Source organism: Papaver somniferum, unplaced genomic scaffold, assembly GCF_003573695.1.
Source record: "Papaver somniferum cultivar HN1 unplaced genomic scaffold, ASM357369v1 unplaced-scaffold_76, whole genome shotgun sequence".
Lineage (NCBI taxonomy): Eukaryota > Viridiplantae > Streptophyta > Magnoliopsida > Ranunculales > Papaveraceae > Papaver > Papaver somniferum.
This window is the reverse complement of record NW_020650526.1, coordinates 1,313,582-1,326,766: the sequence shown is the minus strand read 5'-3', so window position 1 is coordinate 1,326,766 and position 13,185 is coordinate 1,313,582. Positions and strand designations below refer to the sequence as shown.

At 37.0% G+C, this 13,185-nt stretch overlaps 1 protein-coding gene across 4 annotated transcripts; it reads left to right on the top strand.

Annotated features, from left to right (window-relative positions):
* Positions 1–8,461: 8,461 nt before the first annotated feature.
* Positions 8,462–12,842, top strand: LOC113344317 (cation/H(+) antiporter 18-like). 4 transcript variants are annotated; one of them, XM_026588321.1, is made up of 5 exons: positions 8,462–8,735; positions 9,110–9,232; positions 9,997–10,226; positions 10,344–11,345; positions 11,455–12,842. In XM_026588321.1, the coding sequence occupies exons 3-5, from the start codon at positions 10,029–10,031 to the stop codon at positions 12,652–12,654; spliced, it is 2,400 nt and encodes a 799-aa protein (XP_026444106.1). In that variant the 5' UTR covers positions 8,462–8,735; positions 9,110–9,232; positions 9,997–10,028; the 3' UTR covers positions 12,655–12,842. The 4 variants fall into 4 exon arrangements, with proteins under 4 accessions (XP_026444106.1, XP_026444105.1, XP_026444104.1 ...); XM_026588320.1 differs by having other exon boundaries at positions 9,088–9,232; XM_026588319.1 differs by having other exon boundaries at positions 8,958–9,232.
* The last annotated feature ends 343 nt before the right edge of the window (positions 12,843–13,185 follow it).

Genomic DNA, 13,185 nt, shown 5'->3' with positions numbered 1-13,185 from the left:
GGGGGGGGTGTACATATCTCTCCAGAAGATGAGCGAGCTTTCCCTGTTCCACTAGACGAAGTATAATCCTTCGGATGTTTCGGCAGTCATTCGTGTGATGTCCATGAAACCGATGATACCTGCAAAATTCATGACTCCTAGTACTCGAAGGTGGTTCTCTTCCCATATTTGGTGGGGGAGGAATCTCTTCTATCAGCACTATCACTTCACATACCTTCTCCACAGTTGTATTGAGTCTAGGAAGATTTACTTCTTCAAAGGCCGGTGCATTTGGTCTTCGCTCTCCAAACCTAGGTCCTTGATTGTTTCTGTGCTGATATCCTGTGCTATGGCTTCGGGGCTCATAATTCCTTCGTCTTGACTCCTCATACCTATGTTGATCGATCCACTCGTGGTCTCCGCTTGACACGGCTACAAGTTTCGCCAGAACTGGGGTTGAAGGTTCCCCTTTCTCATATTTCGGATCATCCTCCACAAGATGTACTGTTCTTGGTAATAGCCTTGAATTTCTTTCCTTTGTCGGAGTTGGTGTTACTTCGCTGACTTGCCTCAGATTCTCTTCCAACGCTATATATTCCTCTTGGTACTCCCTTAATTCATTCATTGTCAAGGAGTTCCGGATTATGAATATTTGGGTGTACAACAGGTCGATTGGGAATAAGGCGTTCACGAAGGCTAGAATAAAAATTTTCTCATCGACTCGTCCTGCGAGTTCGCTACACACTGTCCTCCATCTCGTTACTAGTCCTCGCAAACTTTCCGTTGGTCTTCTCCTTAGGTTAAACAAGGTCTCAATTCCCGGACTCAACATGTTGTTACTTATGTATGTTGTCAGGAATATTCTCTGTAGGTCTTTAAATGACGAAATCGACCTTTTTGGCAGTCCATCGAACCATGCCAACGCTTCGCTATCCAAGATCGTCGGGAAATATTTACAGAGTACCGCTTCGTTTCGTCCCCACTGCATCAATGATATAGTATACTTCTTCAAGTGTTGCACAACACTTTCCGATCCGCTGAATATGCTTGAAAATGTCGGTAGCACGCACTTCTCAGGAATGTCCGCATACATTATCTCATAGGTGAATGGAGATTTGTCTGCCTCCTCTATCGCCTCTGCCAACTGCACCCTGCCACCTCTTTGAGAATTGTTTATCAGTGACCTCATATCTCGTAACTTATTCAAAACCTCTTGATTCAGGTTTCCTCCATTTCCTTTGCGATGGTCGCCTCTCATCACGCTAAACCTTCCTCCCCCATGCCTGATTGCTTCCTCGTGTCTTTGGTTTACATCGTGTTGCCTTTCCTCTTCTCGCCTCCTCTCGTTTTCGTTTCTTCTTTCTTCCTCATACCTTCGTCTTTGATCTTCCCATCTCGTTTCGTCCAACGTCCTTCTCAGATCTCTTTCTTCACTGATTTCTCTTTGTTGTCTCCTTCGTCGCTCTCCTCCGTCGTCCTCGCAGGCGTACTTCCTCTGTCGTGTATCTTCTTCTCTAAATGATATCGTGTTTCCTTCCGAGTCCATGGCATCAGCCGCTGCTTCCTCGTTAAGTTGTCGATTTTGTAGTGCCAACATAGCATTTTTCCTCATCAGTCGAGCATGCTGCTCCGTTAGATCCTTGTCCCGTTCCCGTTCAAGGCGAAGTGCCTCCCTTAGCTGCTCCAACGTCATGTGTTCTTCATCAATGTTTTCTTCCAACTCTTCATGGGTCATTTCTTCCTCTGCAGCGGTGTCCGTGTCAGAAGTGTGTATCGAGCCTTCCCTAAAGTCATCTTTACCGGTATGATTATTCCATCGTCGGTTCACGCCTTGTCTTTCCCCTGCAACCGATGTTTCTCCCCTTTCCATTCTTCCTCTTCTCTTCGCTTCCAAATGTTTGCTTCTTCTTGTCCCTATCAAGTGCCTCGCTCGATATGGTGTTTTGGCCATCAACTGATCCTTGGTTCGATATCTCTAAATCTACTTCCGCCTACGATGCAACACCCAAAGATTACTCCCTCTCCTAGATTTCTAATCTTTATTTCGGATGAATCGTTTAAGATCTACAAAACCCTAATTTTAAAACAACTCGCTAAAATCTCTAACTTCTACGATTTAAAATAATTTCAAGCTTTCTCTAACTCTTAGATGAGGATAAATCCTCAATCCAAGTCCCTGTTTATGGACGCAAAAATGTAACTACTGAAAATCCAGTAGCACACCCAAATAAGAAATGAAACAGATCCAAGTTTGGATCAGAAATTCTTTATTGATTAACCACTCCAAGTAGTGAAAAATACAAGTTCTTGAATACAAGGAAACCCTAATTTCTCACTCTAAGCAAAGCTCTCCCCTCTCCCAAGAATCCGACCTTCCATACATTGCCCAAGGACCCCTATTTATAGACAAATCGACCCTAATGGCGTACAACTCATTTTACTTCTTTTGGATCTCGTAGAGATGCTTTATACTTCGCCCAGATCATTTTCCATAAAGTTTTCCCCTTTCTTTCACTGACAACTTTGGGTGTTTGTCGGGACAGTTGTCTCTTTTCTTGCTCCATAATTTACTGACTTCGCCAATTATCTTTTCAGGCAAGTAACCTTATGTCCCCAACCTTTATTTCGTGGATGGTGTCTTGTTGGGTACTCCAATTTGATTCGTTTGTGTTTTAGATTCCTTATGCGAGATACTTCGTTTTAGGATGCTTCCTCTTCGTGCTTCGTGTTATTAATTGGTGGCGAGATAACTCTGACATTTGATTTGACAAGTCACTGACCGGGATCTTTGAGTGAGATTCTTCAGTCATATTTCGTGTTTTCCTGTGTGGCCAAGTGGCGAGCCTATTTTGTGTACCTACACTGTGGATCACTACGATGGGACATCTGCTATACGCCGGTCCCTATGTTTGACGATGACCCTACTTCAACCTATCTTATCCACCCCTTACATTACTTCAACAAATATGAGAAAAAATTCATACACTCAAATACTGGCGTGTTACCAGCAGTTTTAGTGTTAGCAGCAGCCCGCTCTACCGTGATAGATCTAGAGAAATCTATACGAGGTTATGTAGTATCCCTCTAGCGCCAAACGAAGAATTGGGTGCGAAATACTGTATGAGATACATGAAACGCTCAAGAAAGATTTAGCGTATGTTTCAAAAACTTGGGTGTATAACCGTGGTTAAGTTCATGGTTTGATGATCTCGTATTTTCATCATCTGACGGCTATCAATGTGCGAATTCAAAAAAAAATTCCGAGAGGGAGTCATGAGGATGTTTATTTTCTGCAATTCCTGATTTACATGATTTTTCTTGCTAATTTAATTAGCTAAAATATCTACAAAAACAAGCATAGATCTATTAAAACATGAGATTTTGGAAAATAAGAAAATTATTGTCAGCATTCGCTCCCTTACCTCTAATGGTGGAGAGCTTAAATATCTGGTCATGAACTTTTTAAATTTTTAATTCCCATTATTTAGATTGAAACTTACTTCATACCGAAAATAAAATCGGTCCAATGCTGACAAAGCAAAACCATGTGTGGTCCTGAGCTTATAATTTAGCTATCAGTGAATACACTTTGAAGAGGTAAAGGGTAGGACTAGTTTAAATGATCTATAACTAGGTCTCTATCAAATTGCTCATGGATGTATGGCTGGCTAAGGTATTCATTTGCTGTTTCTTAATCTAATGTGTGGGAAGGATGTAATGTTTGAACATGGTCCCCTTAAATAATTCCAGAGATAATAAATTGTCTTATTCAAAGCTTAGAAAATGTATCTTAACTTAGTCCGAAATAAGATATTGTCTGAACTTTTCCAACGAGTAATCTCCATCTACTCACGGAGGCAGACGTTGAAACAGATGAAAAATCAAGGAGTATATAGCAATTGAGGATGTAACGTTGGTGTGACTCTCGGTACGCGCTAATATAATTTCTATCAGAAAAGTGCGCCAATAAGTCATGGGGGTATTAATCAGACGTGTGAAATCAAACACAACTGCGTACTCTATTTACCAAAGTGGAAGGATGACAAATTGGAAACATAAACAAATTTACAAGGAAAATGTCTGACTCACATCTTACAAAGGATATTGCTTTGGGAATTCCCTCGGCCCAACTGGTTAATTGTAAACATAGAAGACTGATGTAATTCAATTATTGTTCCATATACTGAAAATTAACGAGATTTAGAAAAAATCCATTGAGCTGGACTTTGAGTTTGAGTGGCTTTTTTTTTTTTTTGATGATCTTCGACTAAATGATTTTGTGTTCCCTCAAAACACGAAAACTAACCGACAATTGTTAGCACAAAAAAAGAAGAAAAAAAATATCTACTAAGCAGAGATTTAACAAAAGTTATATATTTTTTCTGTCTGCTTTATTTAGACAAAATTAAAGTTTTTACTTGTCTATAAGATAGACGTAGTATTTTCATATTTTCTTATCTCCACATTCTAAATACAACGACTTTCTTGGATCAGGAAAGCTTATTGTTGATGCAGCAACCTAGATACTTAAGGACCTAAATGCTGGTTTTGCATTAATTTTAAGGAACAATGCAGAAATATTTGAGACATATAGGACATCAAATTTTAAGGAAGGAACTTTTGAGACAGCAAAAACAGGTCATGTTGCAGCAGCAAATCCAGAGGAGACAGAAGCTCTAAGATTACTTCAAGCAGCTAAATGGGAGAGGAAGATGAACAAATTCAACATAGAAGGTGAATATAAAAGCTTAACAGATACTCAACAAGGGAAGGTGATAGTTGTTTCATGGCAATGCCAAGCTATTCTAGATGAATCTTTCATAAGAAAAAAAATAAAACTATTCTAGATGAGGCGAGAAGAACATCTTATTCTTGTCCAAATTTTCTAGACTTCTTTTTTGTTGATAGATCATCAGGTAATGGTGTGGCTAATAATTTCGCCAAATAGGAAAAAAAAACTATCTTTGTAATCTAGATTGGGATAATACTCCTCCATTATGTATTCAGTCCAAACCACCGGTAGATAAGTCTAATATAAAAGGTGATGGTTCATCAAACTCCATATAGATGTCTCTACTTCTTTTGCATCTGTTTTGGTTAATCTTTCGAATTAATCCTTTTAGTAGATTTATAATTCACAAATTTTTTATCTTTTTTGTTCCCTGATTTAGAGTTCATGGCTTAAATTCTATACCACTAAATGTAAGTGGATGGATGGTAAATAATATAGTAGAAACTCTATATAAGAATAACCTTGGGACTAGGTAAAAATACTCATATGGAGAGATTATACTTATATATTATATAGAGGTATAATTTTCACAAAGAATAAACCAAGCTGGGACCAAAATTATTCATATATAATTTATTCATTTATAGAGTGTTTTTATATGAAAGTTCCACTGTAGTAACATTTTTGTTTTCCAAAACTCTATCTCTTCATTATCCATCAACTTACATTTGATATTTAGATGTGATCATTAGTTAATTGCCAATATAATCGGTAAGAGAATAAACAATTAATAGCCTCCTAAATGGGAGTGACAATTGGCTTTTAATAACTTATTACTCACATAAATGGATCTTAAAAGTTTGAAATTCAAACCCACAAGTTTTCGGTACAAAGATAGCTCGATCATTATATTATTTATTTATTTTGATACGCCAAAGCCAAATCCAATCCCTACCCGAACTCAGCTAGTTGGACTGGCCCCACTGCCAGCCCCAACACCGCGATATTATAATAATATAGATAGTTGAGGAAAAATATGAGTATTGTATGAATACAAATTATAGGCTTATGGTACACCATCATCTACGAATCAATCAAGTAAAACTTATGACAAGTAGTGTTAAGTAATAAAGCAAATGTTAATTCTATTTCTTTTTGATGCAAATGTTAAGTTCCATAAATCAAGCAATGTAGTATAATAAGTTTACAATTTATTTTATTGAAAATATTGGATAAAAAATATTTGATTTTACTTTTTCTGCAGGTGGATGATATATGTTGAAGATTTTGATTCTGAATTTTTTTTGCTAGATATCCGCTGCTGAATTATGGTTTCTGCTTATGTAGCTTACTCGCGCATGGGGAATTGTTCCAAAATTTTTTCCAACTTCTAACATTGTGTATTCGGCTTCCCAACAAATGGTTGTACATTTCTTGTTAATAAAATCTACTAGAATCATGCAATCTTTATAATTATTCAACATAACCTACAAAAGTACAAACAATTATTATTTGTATTACAAAATAATTGAATAAATCAAATCCCTAAACCAATAAATAAATAATAATGTATAGTTTATTATAGAGTATCTTATCAAGTGTTATAAGATTGTTTTTTTTTTGTGCATCTATACACAAGATAACAACCAATCATTGTATTGGAGAATGCAAACAACAATTAAAAACATGAGAAATGATATCAATTTTATCAGATGATGCAAAACCTCAGTCTCTATGAATTATGAATGCAAATTCAGAAAATCCATACAATTTTACATCGACTCCGGTACAAATTGAAATCATCTCTCATATTTTTAATTATTTTTTGGCAAAATCAAATTCTTATTTCAGTTCAAAGCTTATTGTGGACAAGTTTTAGAAAAATCAGGGGTTTATTTTTGTTTTGGAAGAAGTAGGATTTTAGTTCGGCTTGTTGGTAAAGAATTAAGGCTTACTTGCTCCTTCACTTTAACTTCAACCTTTTGGCCTATAAATCATAAATGCATCTGTCCTATGTCTAACCGTGCCAACTATTAAAATACTGTTAATATTAGTTGTACAATAGTTGTTAATTTAACCATTTTACCTGCATAGACTACTACCTGAGATATGCTAATGAGAAAAGCGTAGGCGATCCTTGTCTGGGATATATAAGTTGGATAAGATTCTCCTGAATCTTTGTGCCCACGTAAACTTTGAATAAATAGATAGAGTTTGATGTTCAATAGATAGAGGTACCCCTGGATTAATGTGAAATAAAAGAACAACTAAAGGCCTAGGATTCAAATCCGTTAGTGCAAAGTGCTATAATTGTTCAAATCAACCTTCAAATCAAAACCCATATCACCTTGAATAAGGTCCGAGTCTTATGGTTTTTTGGGTTGAAGAACGAAGCATGAAACGATTTAGCGCTTCTTTGCCAAGGCAGACAAAAATGAGTCCCCTACTTCCTTAGATTTTAATTTAAACTCAAATCTTGATAAAGCGATAAATCGTTTACAAAGCAGGCAAGTGAGCAACAAAATACGGTCTAAGTCCTTTTATTTTTATGTCCTTATATATAGGATTTGATACGTAACCATAAACCCGGTAATTTCCTAGGTCTTTCTCATACACAGTCATACGTAACCAAATGGATCTTTCTCTATCCTCATATTCTCTTTTGAGATGAATGATTTAGGCTTAGTCCTACGGTTGCTAATCTAGCAGCTAAATTAGCAGTCCACGTCAGCTAGGACTACCTCTTAAGTCCAATGGGAGTGCTCAACCGTCAGATCTAAAAATAAATCGCCCAGCGCTGAACCATTCAGTGAAAAGGTAGTTTTATTAGCGGTGAACCATTCAATGCTTCAATCTCACTACTAGTTCAACTGCGAGCACATGCTAGGGGAGAGAACTAGTGTTAACGAATAGATCATTTTTTTTTTGAACTGCAACACTTTTCTGTTAATTTAGCGCAAAAGTGATCCTCGACAAATGGCGGAAAGGTTTTTTTTTTTTTTTTTCTTTTTCGCGTTAAATCATTTCATGTTTTCTTTGTATTTCAATATTTCCTTTCACTATAGTTCTTGGGTAAATTGAACCTTTGAAGCACCATAAACCCAATCATTCAATTAAAGCAGTCGATTTTAAAAATGTGGTTTATTCTCTTAATTCAAGTTGTAGTTACAGCAATCTGATGTCTTCCTTAAGTTCTTTTGAAAAGGTCATGTGAAAGGGCATTTTGTCCAGTAAATTCCTAGACCTTGGAGGCACAAACACTATGTATGATTTGTATAAATATGGGGTTAGATTCTCTTGCATAAATGGGGATATGCAAAAACGACGACTTTTCTGTATGTCCTGTGCAATGAATTACACTGCATAAATGGGGCTAGATTCTCTTGCATCTTAACCAGCATAATTTATTTGTTCTTGTTTCATATAGATCAACATCAGCGGTCCAGATAAGACCTTCCCCAGTTAAGGAAAAATATCACAAGTAACAATAATTAATAGATGTTGAGAAATAAAATATTAAAAAACTATAATTATTAGTTTTACGAGATCAGGTTACTAGTAACCATTGGTTGAGAAAAATATATCAATATCAATAAACTGTTAAAATTATTTGTGGATTCTCAACCTACTAGTTAGCCTCAAGTTGAGAAAATAAATAAATTAATGAACTTTTAAAGTTAATTCTACGACACCAAGCTACCACTAGGAAGCATTGGTTGAGAAAAAAAAATTTAAGATTAGTTCTACATGATCAAGCTGTTTGGGATACGCAAAACAACGACTTTTCGTAGGCCCGATACAATGAAATTTTATAAATAGGTTTAGATTCTCTTGAATCTTTGCACACACCGACATCAAACACAGTTTGGTGTTCAAAACCGCCACAAGTCCCCCAGTTCTGATTCTTCGGACTCTGTCTGTTCTTCTTATATAGAATTTTCTTCTGTTTATCAGACTGCATCCAAGAGATCAGCAAGCTCCATTAATTTATCACGAAGAAATCATTTAGCAGATCTTTTTTAAGGTAACAATCTCCACCGTGCTAAATGACATGCAAGATGACTTTGTTAACTGCATGTACAAATTTAGATAAGTCATGCAAAATAAAATTGGAAGCAAAGGTTTTGGTTTTCTTTCTAAATTCTTCGTAGCTCAGTAGTTCATAATTGTATATACATGGTGTCAAAAAATAATTGTACATATTTTTATTCTTTTTGATGATATAATTGTATATATACATTCCTAGAGATCAACTTTGTATGCACGCTGCACTAACACTAGACTGCAAGATGGGCGCTAGAGGCTGCTATTAGTATTGCTGCAATCAAATCAACTATATTGTGTAATTCATGTTCTTGTCTTTGATTCAACGCCAGCATTATTTTTCTTTTTTGGAAGAACTATAGATGCAACCCCAGGCCCCAATATTCAAGAAATTTTATGAGACATTGGGGGAAACTGAATAATTTCAAGTTACCACTAGTGATTCAAGAAGACCCAACATAGCAGGAAGGAAATCAGGTGGTTATAAATATAACTTATACTGTATTAAAGGAGATCAAACTCCATTAAATTTTAATTTCTTGAGTTTAGAAAATCGGGTTTTTTTAGTTCGTTTTTCTAATCTTTAATCCTGATGATGAACATAGGGATTCTCATACCCCTGTGATGACTTAGGTAAAATTTTCTCTAAAATTTTGAGATTGGCAACTTGGGATACTAAGTAGATTAATTAGGTTTAATTTCCTATCACTCACACTTTCTTTTTCATATAAGGGCTGTACCTAGTTTTTCTCAAGTTTAAGGGCTCTCTAGAAAGCACTACGCTTAGAATGATTTTCTCTTAGTAATAAAAATAATTACTAGTATAATAATCTGAAAAAAATAAAATAATAAATTAAAATTTTATTGAAAAGTTGAATTTTAGAAAGGAAATGGATTATTGAATAAATTTTGTTGAAAAGTTGAATTTTAGAAAGGAAATGGATTATGGAATTATAAAAAATAAAAAAATATTTTTCTGAATTTTGTTCCCTAGCTGGGGTGAGGTTTCATCACTGCATATCATCTATAAATTTTATGAGAACTGTTATCCCTTATTTTATTTTGATGAGAATTGTTATCCCTTATTAATACACCAGGATTAATATGCTTCAAAAAAAAATGACCTCTTTCGTATCTAATAAACTGCCCCCGTTATTAAAGTTCACTGAATTAACGTTTATTACACCCAGAGTATATATATATATATTTGATTTGGGACTTAATTCTGGTTGATGATTTAGGCACTAGTGATCTGAAAAATTTGCGGGATTCAATGGCGTCAAATGCTACCAAAATTGTTTGTCCGCCTCCAATGAAGGCAACATCTAATGGAGCATTCCAAGGGGACAGTCCACTAGATTTTGCGGTTCCTCTTCTCATCTTGCAGATATGCCTTGTGCTTGTTCTCACTCGGTTTCTAGCTTATCTTCTAAAGCCACTAAAACAGCCTCGCGTGATTGCTGAGATCATTGTAAGTTTTGTTACTGCTATGTTTCATTTCAATTTTATTTTTTAGTATCTTGTTTTATGTATAAGTTACCATCCTACTTCAAACTAGCTTAAGCTGTTATTTTCTTGAACCTTGTAGGGTGGTATATTGCTCGGGCCTTCAGCTCTAGGTCGTAACAAGACATACCTGGATAAAGTTTTTCCTAAACGAAGCCTTACAGTTTTAGACACTTTAGCCAACATCGGTCTCATCTTCTTTTTATTCTTAGTTGGTTTAGAAATGGACCCAAAGTCCCTTTCTAAGACTGGAAAACGAATACTCAGTATTTCTCTTGCTGGAATTACCGTACCATTTGCTTTAGGAATTGGGACATCTTTTGTCCTTCGGAATACAATATCGAAAGATGTTGACGGTCTGGCATTTATTGTATTCATGGGTGTAGCCTATTCAATTACTGCCTTCCCTGTCTTGGCCCGTATTCTTGCCGAGCTCAAACTCCTCACAACGGATGTTGGCAGGATGGCTATGTCGGCTGCTGCAGTAGACGACGTGACTGCCTGGATCCTGCTTGCTATAGCTGTTGCTCTTTCTGGCTCAGGTCATTCCCCGATTGTTGCTCTTTGGGTTCTTTTATGTGGCTGTGGATTTGTTGTGGGAGCAGTTCTCATATTCCGACCACTCTTTGAATGGATGGCTAAACGAACCCAAGAAGGTGAACCTGTTGGAGAAACTTACATTTGCGCCACCTTAGGTGCTGTTCTTGCAGCTGCATTTATGACCGACCTTATTGGTATCCATGCTCTCTTTGGTGCCTTTGTCCTTGGAGTTCTTGTGCCAAAAGAAGGGCCGTTAGGTATAGCGCTTGTTGAAAAGGTTGAAGATTTGGTATCTGGCCTCTTCCTTCCGTTGTATTTTGCTTCAAGTGGTTTGAAAACTAACGTGGCCACAATTAAAGGGCTTCAATCATGGGGTCTTCTTGTCTTGGTCATATTCACAGCTTGCTTCGGGAAACTTGTTGGCGTTGTCGGGGTGTCCCGTGCTTGTAAGGTCCCTTGGCGTGAGTCGTTTACTTTGGGTGTTCTTATGAACAGTAAAGGTTTGGTGGAACTCATCGTCCTTAACATTGGTAAAGACCGAAAGGTAAAACCATGCATGCGTACTTTTTCTAGTCAGTATTGTTTGTTTGTTTTTTTTGTTGTCCGCAAATATGTCAAACCAGAGATCATAGAGTTGCCTTCCTTTGTTGCAGGTTTTGAACGATCAAACTTTTGCCATCATGGTTTTGATGGCTCTTTTCACAACCTTCATCACAACGCCTATAGTTATGATTATTTATAAACCATCAAAAAGGGTAGGCCTGGCGGAGGCTGATTACAAGAACAAAACAATAGAGAGCATAGATGGTAGTTCCCAGTTTCGGATTTTGGCATGCTTTCATAGTACCAAGAATATCCCAACAATGATAAATCTCATCGAGGCCTCTCGAGGTAGTGGAAGACCAGAAGGTTTATGTGTTTATGCATTGCACTTAACAGAATTGTCAGAGAGATCATCTGCAATTCTACTGGTACACAAGGCCCGAAAAGATGGATTACCATTTTGGAATAAGGGGAGAAAAGACTCAGACCAAATTGTCGTCGCCTTTCAGACTTTCGAGCAGTTGAGTCATGTCTCTGTAAGACCATTGACATCCATTTCTGCAATGTCGAGTATGCATGAGGATATCTGTACTAGTGCTGAAAGAAAGAAAGCTGCAATTATTATCCTCCCATTTCACAAGCACCAAAGGATAGATGGGGCCCTTGAAACTACACGAACAGATCTTCGGTGGGTAAACCACAAGGTTCTTCAAAATGCACCATGCTCGGTAGGAATCCTCGTTGACCGTAGCCTTGGAGGGGTCTCTCAAGTATCTGCAAGTGATGTTTCTTCTTCCATTACTGTTATATTCTTTGGGGGTCGTGACGACCGTGAGGCACTTGCTTATGCTATTCGCACGGCCGAGCATCCAGGTATCAAATTAGCAGTCATCCACATCACAATGCAGCTTGAATCCAGTGGAGATATTGCTGTTATTGAAATGAGCGGGGAAAGTCCTGTTGAAAGCCATTTATTCGATGAGAAAGTCTTGTCTGAGTTCGAAAAGAAGATCTCCCAGAACCCTTCCCTAAAATATGAGAAGAGATTGCTTAGCAATTCTGAGGAAGTTTTAGCTGTTGTTCAGGAATTCAGTAAATGCAGTCTATTTTTAGTTGGTCGCATGCCAACTGGTGTTGCGCAACATGTGCTAAATGGAAGGAGCGATTGTCCAGAACTTGGTCCAATTGGAAACTTATTAGTTTCACCAGATCTTTCAACAACGGCTTCGGTTTTAGTTGTTCAACAATATTACAACCAGCCACCTTCAGATTTAGCTGTTGTTTATCCAGAAGATTTAGACTCCAAGTAGTTGTTGATTCTCAACTACAGGAACTAAGCAACCCTCGCTATCACCATATGCGGTTGGATGTTTTCTTAAAAGTTTTATGTTTTTTTTTCCCTGTGTGTTATTGCAACTTACTTCTGTTGTCAAATTTCATGAACTGTACATGTATTTATGAAATTGGTGTGTGTCGGTGAATTATTCAACCTTTCACATTTTTGGATAGTAAACCTAGCGGCCGGGTAGGGTTTTGTTTGTACAGTAAAAGTGCCTCAAACACGAATTTGATGATGATTAAATTGTTAATCAAACTGCAACCTTTCTCTTCAAACGAAGAGTTTTGGGAGGGGTACCAGCAAAAAATCCTACGATGCTTAAATTAGCTAGAGTTTTTCACAGGAGATTGTGTAGAGAAAATTGCATACCTTTCAGGATTATGAACTCATGTATTTATACGTATCAGTTTAGGGTTCAACCCAGTTACCAGATAAGCATGACTTGTATTTTTGATACTTCCTTCGTTTTAAAATAATAGGCAGATTTGTGTCTAAATTAGAA